The sequence below is a fragment of the Electrophorus electricus genome, chromosome 20 (assembly GCF_041902795.1).
Source record: "Electrophorus electricus isolate QZ-2024a chromosome 20, ASM4190279v1, whole genome shotgun sequence".
Lineage (NCBI taxonomy): Eukaryota > Metazoa > Chordata > Actinopteri > Gymnotiformes > Gymnotidae > Electrophorus > Electrophorus electricus.
This window is the reverse complement of record NC_137516.1, coordinates 4,361,897-4,376,395: the sequence shown is the minus strand read 5'-3', so window position 1 is coordinate 4,376,395 and position 14,499 is coordinate 4,361,897. Positions and strand designations below refer to the sequence as shown.

Genomic DNA, 14,499 nt, shown 5'->3' with positions numbered 1-14,499 from the left:
GGGGGATTTTAAAAAAAAATATATATATATATATGCGCCACCATATATAATAGAGAGATAGACAGGGGCATTATATACAAACAAAGGAGTTGTATCACAAAGCTAAAATCCAGCATAAGTTATTTGTCAAAGTAAACTGCAGGGGGATGGGGGGCGGGGGTCAGTGAGCACGATAAGGCCCACCAGTTCCTTGGTGCAGGCGTCAGGGAAGTACTGGTCTCTGTACTGCTGTTTCAGGCTGGACATAAAATCCAGAACAGTCTCACTGAACACAACATGATGCTGGACTCGTACTGCAGGATGTTGGTGACAAAACCAGGCCCGATGGTCAACCTGCACAGCAGAGGGAGGATGTACTGGACACTACAAGAGGCAGAAGATCAAAGATCAAATGAAGAGGACCATTCAGTCTGTATGAGCATCTACAGGGACCTCCTCATACACCCTGAAGATGTAGAATTGCAGGCACACAGGAGAAGGAGAACACTCGGTGTGAGGGTAACTTAGGACTCCCCATTTTCTGCACACTAGTGTCTCCTGAAGAGAGCAGCATGTCCACCATCAGCTCCAAAACAAGAAATCACCCAAACAAGATCAGGCCTAAACAAGTGCTTCAGGGAATGCAGCCCCAGTCTTTCACCACGGTACAACTGTCTCTGCAGCTGCTATAAGGGATTTATTTAATCAAAAAGAAAATGCAGTGTACTTGGCTCCAACAGTTGCAATACTTCTTAGTACAGAGTATGTTACAAGTAAATGAGTGTTTCATATGAGCCAAGAGAAATATTCCAATTTTACAGTGTTAGTTCTGTGTTTACATTCTTCCATTAACATAATATAGCAATGAAAGGGTTATTAAACCAAAGTAGCAGCAGTGATCACAGTGGAAACTGTATTAATGTCTTGAAAATCGCCGGGCTTCGCCAACATGATCAAGCCTACAAATGCATATCCACCGTAAAAAAAATAAATAAATTAAAAATATATATCTTTGAGTCATTCAATTTTCTAGTTTTAATTTATTTTTCGACTATTAACCTATATTTGTTGAATTATTTAACATTTCACATATAAATCATTTATTGTTTATTTAGCAAGACATCGTGTTTTAATCTCCCAGATTAGGTCGGGTCGTGTAGCCCACAGTATAAAGGGAAGCGTGTGCAGGAAACATCTTGTCGGGATGTTGAGAGAGAGCTGCTACCCGGACAACTTCCAAAGCCAGGCTGCTGGTTTACACGACGTAAACAAACAGAAGCTGTGTAATGTAAAGTAGTGTAGTCCAGAGCTGTTTTTGAAGTTACTAGTGCCTTTTAAACGTTGTTCAACCTCTTGTTTTGCTTCCTACCGTTATTTGTCTATATTCTCTTCCCGCCGATGTTTTTGGCAGAGTCGGAATGGACTTTCATTTGTACAGAAGGACATTGGGACGTTTTAGCAGTAGAAGATAACTTCGTTTTTTGACTATAACTTTTCCAAACGGGAAGTGTAATGAAGGACCGTTTAGCTGACTTGAATGCGGTAAGTATCGTAATTTCTCAGCGGTTAAATGGAGTAGGCTGAGGCTCTGAACCGGTTGAAACGTTAGCCAGGTGAGCTAGGTGGACTGGGTGTGTTCCCGTAACGCAGCTTGTACTCAGGTTAGCGTAACGCGGACTCTCTAATGTCCGCACAGTAATAATAAAGTAACCCCCGTCATGATCTATGCTAAAGTATTCTCTTATAAGATGTTTAGATCACAGAGTTTGTACGACGTTGAGTCGTGCACTGTCGCTCAAGGAAGATGCGATTAGAAGTCCGTGTCCCTCAGTGGTGCTCGTAACTGACAGCCTAATAACGTTATTTCAGTGAGATCAGTAACGAAAGGCATCTTCACCCTCGTTTAGACTGTATGGAGACCTTTTACTCTCTGCACTGTGACCGTTCACTCTGTACTACCCGAACTGGTACCTGTTGTCCCTGGAGGTCCGTGTAGACGACCCCAAGATCTAAGACAATAAACATAAGTGCCATGTTTATAACTTCAGCTCCATGGATTAGGCCTATTGCTTGTAGCCAGCTTCAAAAAAGTGGTCTGTGAAGGTCCTGTTGGTTATTTCTGTAGTTAAAATAGGACCCGGCTGTTTCATGTTTAATGAAGTAATTGGCTAATGACTGAGTGAGCAGCTGTTTTCCGTGCTACAGGGAAGGAAGGATGAGGAAGATGGCATCGTTGCCGTTTCGGTGGAGAGAGGGGGATTCTTGGAGGACTTTTTCAGGAAGGTATGTGGCTAGCTTCTACCAACCCATCTCTGTTGTTTGTTTTTGTTAGCACTGCCATGTTCATATGTCACAAGCACTTGATTTGTGTTGCTCCCATTCTGTCACTTATAAGTTCTAAAATGGCAGAAGTTAAGATGGAGTGTTGTGACTAGGTGGGCAAGGTGTATGAGAGAGTTTTCACGCCCGTGTGCGATGCCATGTTTCAGGTGGAGGAGGTCAGGGGTGTCATTGATAAGATCGCCTCCCAGGTGAACGAGGTGAAGAAGAAGCACAGCGTGATTCTCTCAGCGCCCAACCCTGATGAGAGTGGGTAGTGTCAGTCTCCAAACACACTGTATGCCACACACAGCAGCAACAGGGTGACCACAATTATTATTCATTACAGTCAATTTATACACTCACCACCCACCTTACTAGATACACTTGTTTGTTAGAAACAACTTGCTGGTGTACAGTTAGAGAAAGTAATTTAAACATTACCATGTGAAGTGTGTTAGCTCTGCCCCTTTTGACCACTACTGTTTTTGACTGGATGTTTTTGGAAGATGGACAGCTGTAAGTGCTCCTGCAACAGTGCTGTGCCTGATGTACCCATGTCTATGCAGCAGTGGTCCTGTGGTCAGAAACTGACCAATGAGGAACAGGACAGAGGGTGGCTAATGCACCATGCATGGCAGCTGAAGGCATATGGTCTGTAACTGCTCACTTGTAAAACGGAGCTCTAACCTCAGGGTAACTGAGGTGCACAAGAGGTCAGGTGCAACGTAGTCATTCTTGAGTGGCTGGGAGGTATATGTGACTAACTCTAAACCTTAAAGATGCTTAGAGATGCATACTTCCTGGAGACGTGACAGGTAGTGGTTCCCGTTTGATTTAGTCTCACGTTGGACACACCTACTCCAATGCTGCTGAACCTCCTTGTGTAAGTTAAGAGAATATTCGTCTGGCTGTAACCAAGGTTCACTGTATTGGATGTAGTAATCTAAGACCCCAGCATCAAGTCATTTGTTTTAATTGGGCAAAACGCACACATTCTGGTGGTGCCCTATGCTAAATAAAATCCTGCTTTGCCTTTCATATAGCTGAGAAGCACTACAACAGGAAACTACACCTAATTTGCAAAGCACACCCAGACAGACACACACACTCGCACGCACAAACAACTACCATTGGGTCCTCCAGGAAATGTTTATAGGAAACCTAGCCTTTTCCCCACCAAACACATTCAAGTCACAAACAGTGTGACGCATTGGAATTGAACAAAAGCACATGCTTTGAGGTCGTGTCTTTATTCTGTGAGGCATGGCTGTTTCTCCCAGCAGAGCTTTAATTTGCCCGGCTTGTGTGGACCTGGGCCTGTGATGTCACCCACTGCCGAAGACAGCTGATCACATGCACTGTTACTCAGCCTTTATAATCTTCCACTTCCAGGAGAAAAACCACTCTGATTAGCACACAGCTGAGTGTTGCAAAACGTATCCAATTAACAGGAACCAGCCATGCCAAGCTAACAGTGCCTTCGCAGATATTTTTTTCTTACTGAACTGAAAAGCAACTGTTTTTAAAAAAAAAAAAAAAAAAAAAAAAGTGTGTGTGTGTGTGTGTGTGTGTGTGTGTGTGTGTGTGTGTGTGTGTGGCATTGTGTACTGCCAAGGAGGATGATCACAATCCTGACATAATCACAATAGAAAATCTGTCATGTTTGACCACAATGGATTACAATTACAATGTGCTAAATGGAGCCCTGCTCAAAGGGAACAAACTGCTTCTGTTAGTTCATGTCTAAATGGTGGCAATGCAGCAGAACAGTCATTTGTCTGAAATACTGGCCAGCATGTCAGTGGTTGGGTCTGGTAAGGTGGTCTTTTTCCTAACGTTGGTGCATTTTTCAAACTGAACCCTCCTTGTATTAAGTATTGGACATGGACCCATATCTGTTTTTGCCAGATAAGTGTGGGTGTGCGCGTGTGTGTGTGTGTGTGTGCATGCACACACGCTGGTGGGCAGGCAGGCATGTGTTGTGTTGTGTTGTATAGTAGTATTAGTTGCCCCTTAGAATGGGCGTGTGTGGGATGTGTTAAAATAAGGTGGGGGGGGGTGCATTTGTATGTACTAACTGAAAAGAGCTATATTTGGCTACAGCTTGAAATGTGTTGACCAGGTCAGGGCTGCCTGTGCCTTACTGCCCTACTGGGTTCCTATTGTGCAGGTTAATGCATGCTGCTTCTGATTACCTAAAGCCTATCTGAAAGACCAAGATGCAGGGCTTCAGGCTTACACACACACACACACACACACACACACACACACACACACACACTCTTGCAGCCCAGCATTTACTCACTGTTCCATTTGCATATTAATAGCTCTAGCCTGTCTGGTAAAACACTCCCCAGTGCAGTATTTTGTGTGCCAGTGCAAGATTTTACATGGTTTTGTTTGTTTAAAAGTGATAATCTCAGTTGGGCACTTTGCAGGGTTCAGTGGCTTTCAGATGCCTCCCAACCACAGTTCCGGTTAAACCGATACGTCATGCCCTTTAACATAACAAAATTAAACTTTCCTTCTTGTATTTCAGTATCTAGCATTGTTGTGTACTGACTGTACTGTGATGCTCAGACTCTGTAGACCTGGTGTACATGGACCTTTTAAAAAAACTGACAGGAATCTGCGCAAATATTAGCTTACTTCCCATACTTCTGATAATGGTGCCTAACAGGTGGCCGCCACGGACAGCGAGAGTCGTCTGTTTTATCGTTCACTTAATGGGATAAAACCTGAGACCTGACTCCTTTGAACAGGTCAGATGTCACTAATGTCTCGCTTATGTGCGCTCTGAGTGAAACCGCCTTGAGTTTCACACACATGTTTTCATCCTGTGAATCTGTTCATGTTTACATTTAGCCATTTGGCAAGTGAATGCATTTGCATGTAGTTATTTGGTAAATATGCTAATCCAGGATGACGTACAAAACGTGAACAGCTGAAGGCTTGGTGACCTTAAAGACATCTCTATAAGATTGAATGCAAGTATAATATATATAATAAAAATAATCATTCAAATCATTCCTGGTGAATCCTGGAATCTTCAATGACAGGGATACACCCTTCCTTCTTATGCTTGCTATGGGTATTTGATGGAAGGATTGGGAAAATGTATTTAAAAGTAAATGTTTTAAATGTATTTAAAATTCCACAAAACACAAGGACTGGGATGGGTTTAACAGTGTGACACACTCACCGGTGACGGTGGTATGTTTATATCAGAAAGGATGAGGGATTCTCCAGTGATGATATTCACTGATCATCTTACAGGGACAAAAGACGAACTCGAACAGCTGACTGTTGAGATCAAGAAGAATGCCAATATCGTGCGGACCAAACTCAAATGTAAGTGTGTGTGTGTGTGTGTGTGTGTGTGTGTGTGATACTAAGACCTAATTACAACCACCCATGCCGTCTCTCTGCTCAGTGAATGCCACTGAATCCATCAGTGTGAGTTGTAAGCATCTACCAAATATATAAATCATCATATTGAAGCTAATGACGTCTGAGGTGGGGGGTTTTTTAATTTTTTTTTTTACGTTTAGCACATTATTGATAAACTGGGGTAAATGATGATCATTTATTAATGCATGGACAGCTATTGGCTGGACTTGAATCCTTCACCTCCTGAGCCATAGCCAAGTCAACAGATCACTGATATGAGAGATTAGTGTGAGGTCGTGGGTATCTCGCCCCACCCTGGATCTCCATTGCCGAGCTGAGCCTCTCTGCTGAGACCAGAACTGAGAGTTCTGGAGATTGAGGGAGCATTTGCTTGGGCTCTCGCTAAGAGAGAAGGACAGCAAAGTTACTCTCTACCCAAACTAGTACGCTTCTTAGCAGGTTGCTTTGAGGATCTGCTTGGTTGGGTAGACATGGTCGAGTGATTGGCACAGGCAGGCTTGCACTCTGATCACGACTCTATTTTAGCTATGGTTAACAGTGAGAGAGTGCCTTATCTGTAATGTTTCCAGAAGGTTCACCCTCCTCCTCTCTCTTCAGCCATTCAGGAGAACCTGCCTCCAGACGACCCTGCCAATCGGACTTCAGTAGGCGTGCGCATCCAGCGAACCCAGGTGGAGTCTGTCTGTTTCCCCTTCTTCTCAGTGCTGTTTTGGTTGAGCATGCCTCTTCAGTTTGAGGTGCGCTGCAGGGTTTCACTTGCTTTTAGTTTGAATTGAGCTGCTTTTTTTTTTTTTGCAGCAGGAATATTCGCAAACGTCTGTTGGGTTTTATTATCTGACTCGGAGTGGGCAGGGTGGGACTCAAGGTGAGCTGGTTGGGGGTTGGGATGGGCTCCGGTTTGGTGGGACGCGGCTTACTGGAGGTGGGGTGTGGTTCTGGATATGCCTGGTGGGCTTTGTGCTGGGTGGGGCAGGGTGGACTGGGTAGGGCTCAGTGTGGGCGGTCTGTGGCTTAGACTGGGTGGAGTGTTGCTCTGCAGATTTGCATGTCTGCCGGTTGGCTTTTGGTCTCTGTAGCTCCTCCCTTGGGGTGATCTTAGTACTGTCCCTGAGGTGTAGTTCCTCTCTGACTGCACTGAACTTCCTCCTGGAGCTCCAGTTCCAGTAACAAGTTCTTTAGCTGGTCCAACTGATAAGCCGCTGGGAAGAGTCATTGGATGGTGGGTTGGACAGTAGAGGTTTGAGTTCCATTATCTCAGCCTCCTGCAGAGAAAGGCTTTCTCTAAGCTGGGATACTGTGCTTCCCAGTTGTCTGTGCAGCGCTGGGTTGGGAGATGACTTCCTGTTCCTCCCCTGGCCCGGGCTACATGGCTGCTAGTCTCCCCCTCCTCAGTTACTTTCTCAGACTCTGCTAATGCAAGCAGAGGCTGGCCTTGTGACCTTGAAACATGGCCAATGACCTTGAAACATGGCCATTGTGATAAGTTATCCCCATCTTCATTTTCAATCATCTGTCTGCCATCACATCTTTTTGTGGTTTGTAGTGGGCCAGGTGTCGGTGTATTTTGTATATAGCAGCACACTCGTGGTGGTTTTGTTTCCTGCTGTTAGGGTCTCTGAGGTTTTCTTGTTTTCTTTGTGTGTGGTTTTTAACTCTGCTGGGCAGCTTATACTGTAAAGGCTTTTCCCACAGCTGTGTCAGCCGCGGCTCACTCTGTTACTAGCTACATTAGCACAGGAGATTTATTTATTCTCTCCCCCCCCAAGTTATCAAAGTACTAAAATTTCTTCAGATTTTAATGAGTTGAGGTTCTTGCCTAGATGATACCTGAAAGAGGACTTGAATGAATATTATCCTTTTATGTTTTGGGTTATTAGCTGTATGGTGCTCCGGTCTCACTCCTGTTAGCTGTGGTTTATTTAGCCTAATTTTTGCTTGATTTCTTGTTGTTGAGGATTTTTCTTCAAAATTAGTTGTTCTCTAGTTTCTTTCTTGAAGGTTAAGTAGTTTATCCTTTTTCACTAATTTACTTGGTTTGCGTGGGTTTATTTTGGTTTCTCACTTTTTTAAAGCATTTGTACTTGCAAGAATCCTAAGCGCTCCAGTTAAACATGACATTGTCTCTGTCTGTCTGTCTGTCTGTCTGTCTGTCTGTCTCTAGTACACAGTGTTGTCTCGGAGGTTTGTGGAGGTGATGACGCAGTACAATGAGACCCAGGTGTCATTTAGGGAGAGGAGCAAAGCCAGGATCCAGAGACAGCTGGAGATCAGTGAGAACCACTGATACACACACACACACACACACACACGCTCTCTCTTTCATATCTCCCATCAAGAATCTTCCAGTACATGTACATACTTGAAATGCTCAAGTATTTAGTAAAATATTTGTAGTGCACTGGAGGCGTACACACATGTACGCAAGTATGCGCATTTTCTCTCTACCTCTCTAAAGAACACCGAAAACGGAACTTGCCTGTCCTCAACAGTCTTTTAACAAAAAACCTTTATCACTTACTCGGCACACTTTAGTTTCCTTTGTATCTGTTATGGCAGTTGAACAAGTCCTTTACACATGACCTTGCCTTGGGCTTTGGCTATATGTGTAGTCAGAACATCAGCCACATCTCCAGGGCCACAGCTGTGTCGTTTGTTGTTTAGATCATCAGGTGGAAGCTTCTAGAAAGCTCCCACTGCCACTGGGTAGTGGACCCCCCCCCCCCCCCCCCCCACCACAATCACCACCGTGTGCTTCTGTCATTAAGCTTCATGAGCTATACCAAGCACTTGTCTCAGAAAAGGCCACACTTTAAAGGGTTAAATGGTTCGCTAACTGTGATGTGAAGCCATGTCGAGACATGCATTAATGTGTTCGAAAGTTTGAAATGGCCTTGGGCCGACTTTAAATTAAAGAAAGTAAATAGTAATGCCATGTAATACCATCGAAGCACGCTTACCGATGGGGTGTGTGTGTGTTCATTCCCAAGGGCATTGCTTAATGAGCTTTGTATTCGTTGCTTGACACATGAGACAGCCTTCTCCGTCACTAGAGACTCTGTTATAGGCGTTGCCTGGGTAACACACGAATGGAGAACCAGTCTATTAGTAGACTGGGTCAGAGAATGGATTTGTCAGTGCAAAGTTATGTGATTGTGGTGTGGCCTCATAACAAGAGCGTTAAGACAACACTTAGAAGTTAGCAGAACACGCTATGTATAATCAAGTCAACTAGGGTTAATGGTGTTAAAAAGCACTTTACTCACTACTGGCTCACATTACTGGAAGGCCTGCATCAGGGAGGGAGAGCGAAAAAAAACACTCTCCAAGATGATGAGGGGGAAAACCGTGAATTATAGAGAAGCAGGAAGTTTGAGGAGATGAATGAAGCTGTGAATAAGGTGTCTGTTTTCACAGTGACTCCATGCAAGCCTGTTTAGCTGATCTGCTCATAATGATAATTCTGATTTATTACCCCAGAATGGTACATGCATATGCTTTGTATGTCAGAGTCCTCTGTCTGTAAACAGACAATGGGAGCTCTCTGTACTTCTCCCTGTGATCCCTTCTTCCTTCTGTCTTGCCCCCAGAGATTGTAGATGTAGTCCTGACCCCACTGAGAGCAGCTCAGTTCCCCTGCTCTAGTGGGGGTTGATTATTTGGATTGTGTTCTTTTAGGTGTTATTCTCTCTCTCTCTCTCTCTCTCTGTGTGTGTGTGTGTGTGTGTGTGTGTGTGTGTGTGTGTGTGTGTGTGTGTGTGTGTGTGTGTGTGTGTGTGTGTGTGTGTGTGTGTGTGTGTGTGTGTGTGTGTGTGTGTGTGTGTGTGTGTGTGTGTGTGTGTGTGTGTGTGTGTGTGTGTGTGTGTGTGTGTGTGTGTGTGTGTGTGTGTGTTAGTTATGTATTGTTCTCTTAACTGTCTTTCCCAGTTGGGAGAGGGTCAACACAGGGTCTGCAGTATAGGAGCACCACTCATTCACTCTCTCAGCTCAGTTCAGTAAGCTTATTGGCATGACCATATATAATTATTACAGTATAACAGTATTGCCAAAGCAGGATTACAACATTACACAACATTATGACCTTTGCATTTATGGGCATTAAGAGTTCTGTTATGATAAAGAACTTGAAGAGAACTGTCATTGGTCTGACATAATAAGAACTGGAAGAAGTGAAGGGGAAAATAAATAAATAATAAGGATGGGGAAATGATAAATAGCTGGATAACCTTTATTAACTGGATAATATGGTGTGTATGTTTGGGTGGGTCACTGTCCCTCATGTTATGGCAGGGAGATGTGTAGCACCCAGCTAAAGCACTTCTCTCTCTGTGTCTCTCATCCAGTACTTTCTCTAATAATATCTCATTCTAAATGAGATTCCTGTTGTTTATGTATACACATGTATAATTTCTGGGATCGCAGCCAGTACTAGTGTAAACAATAACACTTTTTCACCCAAACATGCATACAATATGCTAATTTGACATACACTGCTAATCTAACTGTTAAAAGCATTTTAATGGCTGGAATGACACTTTTAATCCCTGACGAAATTATAAGGTCTGTGAATATGAAAACATTAGATTGTGCTAAAGAGTAGCGTTTGCATGTGTTTTTGTAGCTGGAAAACTGACCACCAATGAGGAACTGGAAGACATGCTGGAGAGTGGGAACCCGTCCATTTTCACGTCTGATGTGAGTCTGATCTGGCTAGAGTCACAGAATTCGGGAAGGTTTACTACAAATCTGGAAATCTGGTGTCATTTGCCATGGCACTGGTCCGAAGCCACCCGAGAGCTGGTCTTGGCGTGAACCTAAATTTGGGCCCTCATCCTGTCCTTATAATCAACTCGGATACATGCTGGGCTTCTCTGCTCACCCTCTACTCTCTTTAGCCATTAGCTTGTTCACTCAAATGAGGTAACCCCCCCACCCCCCTTTGTGTGAGGGCAGCGCCCTCTGGTGGAGGATTTTCATCTCTCCCGTGACGCGGTCACTGCTCCTTGGACTTTCGAGTGCACTGTGACCACATTAATTAATGTGTTCTGTCGTGGGTCATGCATGTTTGTTCCTCCCAACCCGTTTTGGCCCGTCCCACATCCCAACACACCTGCTACAGGCGTGCAGGGAGCTGGGCCGTAGCAGAACGGCAGACCGTCCTGGCACTGTAAAGGGCTGGACCGGAGAAACGGCGCTGACGCCAGCTTGCTTGCTGGGTCTCCTCTCTGTGCTCAGATCATCTCCGACTCCCAGATCACGCGGCAGGCGCTGAACGAGATCGAGTCGCGGCACAAAGACATCATGCGTCTGGAGTCCAGCATCAGAGAGCTCCACGATATGTTCAGGGACATGGCCCTGCTGGTGGAGACTCAGGTACTGCTGTCCACTCTGCAGAACCCCAGCAAGACCCCTCAGTCTTCTACATACACCTCGCTATTAAAATGATCTGTATCATTTATTTGAGACCTGATGAGAAATGATTGGTATCTGTCGGCTTGTCTTTCCAATGGTTCCATGACTGTTAGGCCTTGCCCTCACCCCCTTTCCCACTCCTGTGTCTCTGCAGGGCGAGATGATCGACAACATAGAGAAGAATGTCAGAAACGCCGTGGATTATGTAGGCAAAGCCAACGAGCAGTGCAAGAAGGCAGTGAGGTACCAGAAGAGAGCCCGGCGGGTATGAACACACACTCACACAGTGAAGAAAATCTGCAGGGTATGAGAACTTTTAAACCCACCCATATATTCACACACACTCTCACATACCCCCATTAGAGCGCTGATTTCCTGCTTGTTGCCTTTCTACAACAGCCAGAGGAAATGATAACATGCAAAACACCACAGTCCAACAGCACCTGCTCTGAACAGGCCCGGACACCCCGCTGAACGCACGCTTTCCATTTGTTCACTTAACCCACATGCTGCTTTTATCTCTTTCTTCAGCATGTTGCACCAGTGAGCGTCTACCGTGGCACAGTAACTGGGAACGTTTTCTCTCTGTTTTTGTATTCCGGACAGAAATATATAATCCTGGCCATGATTGCGCTGGCGATAGGTGGCGTGCTTGCACTAATCGTGGGCCTGTCTGTGGGCCTGTCGTTTAAGTCAACCACACCGATTGCCTCCCCCTCTCCTTCTGCAGCCAATCCTGCTTGAGCATGCTGTCGTACCCGGTAACGCCCAACACGAACAGCAGAGATTACACACGTTTGAGTAGCTGCACGACCACGTCTCTTGATCAAGAGGAATATTTTCTTTTAACTTTTTTTTTTTTTCCCTTTCTCTCCTCCCCCAGAAAATGCTGTATCTTGCTATTTGTGTCGGCGTGTGCAGCCTTCTCCTCCTCCTCGTCGTCGTTGGAACCTTTGCTAGTTGATCACCAAGAGTTCACAGCCAGTTGCACAGTCTTCCGCTCTGGCTTTAAGGTCTTTGGGTTACACCAGCTGCTCCATTTTTAAGGTAGATACCATGGGCAGAAGGTCTTGTGCGAATTTAAAAAAAAAAATAAAAAATGGTATAGACATTGATTTGTCCAGCAACAGTTTGTTCGTGCCTCACCAGCTGAAAACTGTGTTGCTTGTTATTGTGGAGTGATGCTGAGATTTGTGACCGAGTTGCTCCCAGGTTGTCCTCCTGACCAGGGATTCTCCTCCCAGCTGGTCACGACTGACGCTACAGTGATGATTTGCTTTTGTGGAGCCACACCGTACGGCCTAAGCTTCCCGTGTGATTCCCAGGTGATCCTCGTCTCTTTTTTTTCCCTTGTAGCAGTCCGAGCGCACTTCCTTCACCTTTTTGTTTATTCGTAAGCCACCGTCACCATGGTGACGGGTCTGCTTTGCGTAATGCAAAAGCCACTGTGTCTGCGGTGACGAGTCTGCTTTGCGTGACTTGTTGGTTTCTTTCAAAACTTTAAGACCATGGATTTGCACAGTTGACTAGCGTTTTTAATGCTATGATGTGTAACGTTGGTTGCTGCCAGTGTCTTGAGATGTCTGTGTTAGTCACGTCTTCACAATCCCACTAAGTTCACTCAAATACTGTGCTACTGATGTAAAGTTCACCCCAGCTCCAATCAGTGTCTTTTTTTTTAATATGTAGAGATATCTCTGTTCAGATAAATGCATGCTCGGAGGGCTTTTTGGGTATGTTGGCTATGGTTTGGGATGCATCTTTTGGTATAAATGTCACAGATGAAAAACCAGAAACCTGAGGGCCAAATAAAAGTATAAAAAATTAATTTATAAGCTGCATCGATACTAACTTTACAATACCACTGAACTACTGATCAGCTATGGAGGAATGCACGTATAATGGCGTTACGTTAATTTCATGTTCTGTGATATGGGGAGGGGGGGTTGTTAACTAGTTAATTAAACTACTAATTTTGACAGTGAAATGGGTTTAGAATATTCTATGACTCGAAGCACAAAATTGGCCCCTTGAAAAATCGGGCTGCGTTAAACTCATTAGTCAGTTAAAAGGTAAACCCAGGGTTTTGTACTGATGATCTGGGACTGCATGAGCTGAAGGTGCACCTTTCAGGTGAAGCCACACCTTAGGAAGGAAATGGGACTAAACTGGGAAGAAATGCTCGGAATAGGGCTGTGTGAAGTAAAAAAAAAAAAAAAAAAAAAAAAAAGCTGGATATTTGGAGACACAGATGAGACGTCAATTCCACCAAGATATTTTGAAGACTGTTGGCTCTACACATGTCAGACCTTTGAACATGGTCGAATCTAATTTTTTAATGTATTCTACTACTGATGTTAATGTTACTATACATAAAGCTGATAAAATAAAATAAATACATTTGTATGTATTTGTACATGTCTTCAATTCTTGTATTATGTTGGTGTCTGAATTGTACATTTTATAAACTGATCCACTTAAACAGCATCTTTTTGTAGTAGTTCTCAGTTTACAGTGGGGAAAATCCAAGGCTTTAGTTGAGTTGTAATGAACACTCAATAAATAGACAAATGGTCACCTGTACCAGTTTGCTAAGGGACAGAACTTGAGAGGTGAGTGGAAAAAGTTTGTGTGAGAGTGGAGTACAGTGTATTTTATAACTGATTCCAGATTAGTAAAAGAAAGAAAATGTTTAAATAACATTTGTCCTTTGGTGAACATTTTGTTGATGTTTATTTTTGCTTTTAATGTTACATCATGCAGCAAACATGTTGCCAGAACCAATGCATCTGATCCCAGTGATTTGTACCAGGTCAGGCCATCACGCTATTTATTGTATGTTACCTGATTATGAGTGTGACGACGTGGATTCGGGTGCATGCATTCATACTCACTCTCTTACTTACTTCTCTGACCAAATCAAAGTTCTCTGCACATCTTCCACTGAAATGTCAAAAATGGTCAAAACTCTAGGAAAAACAAATGCTGAATATTCAGCCTTTTTTTTACACTTTTGTCTCGTGTGACAGATGAAACACGATCACGTAAGACAAATGTACAAATATCGTATAATTCAATCAGTGGGTGGAGCAGCTCCTGTGTGCAAATAAAGCAAAAAATGTATATATAAAAATGAAGCCTAATGCGAACAGTGTTGTCATGACAACATCTGACATCGTGTCAGCCCAGTGGTCTTAGCTGGGATGAGTGGCACACAACCCCCTCAGTCCAGAAGAAAGAAGAACTGACACAACGTGGGGAAATTTCAACCCTTAATATTAATTTCAGTGGTAGGGGGCCATGACACAGGTAACTACAGTTGGCGTTACCATCAGGCTTCATGCCACCCAACTATAATTCACGAATGGGTCCTAAAAT

General features: G+C 44.0%; 1 protein-coding gene across 3 annotated transcripts; it reads left to right on the top strand.

Moving 5' to 3' along the window:
- The first annotated feature begins 1,175 nt into the window (after positions 1-1,175).
- On the top strand, positions 1,176-13,527 carry stx2b (syntaxin 2b). Of its 3 annotated transcripts, XM_027022074.3 has the most exons (11): positions 1,176-1,521; positions 2,185-2,262; positions 2,469-2,568; positions 5,578-5,652; positions 6,310-6,383; positions 7,874-7,982; positions 10,331-10,404; positions 10,945-11,082; positions 11,276-11,386; positions 11,728-11,882; positions 12,005-13,527. In XM_027022074.3, the coding sequence occupies exons 1-10, from the start codon at positions 1,492-1,494 to the stop codon at positions 11,863-11,865; spliced, it is 927 nt and encodes a 308-aa protein (XP_026877875.2). In that variant the 5' UTR covers positions 1,176-1,491; the 3' UTR covers positions 11,866-11,882; positions 12,005-13,527. The 3 variants fall into 3 exon arrangements, with proteins under 3 accessions (XP_026877875.2, XP_026877876.2, XP_081559720.1); XM_027022075.3 differs by lacking the exon at positions 11,728-11,882; XM_081703594.1 differs by lacking the exon at positions 12,005-13,527 and having other exon boundaries at positions 11,276-11,425; positions 11,728-11,851.
- Positions 13,528-14,499: the final 972 nt, after the last annotated feature.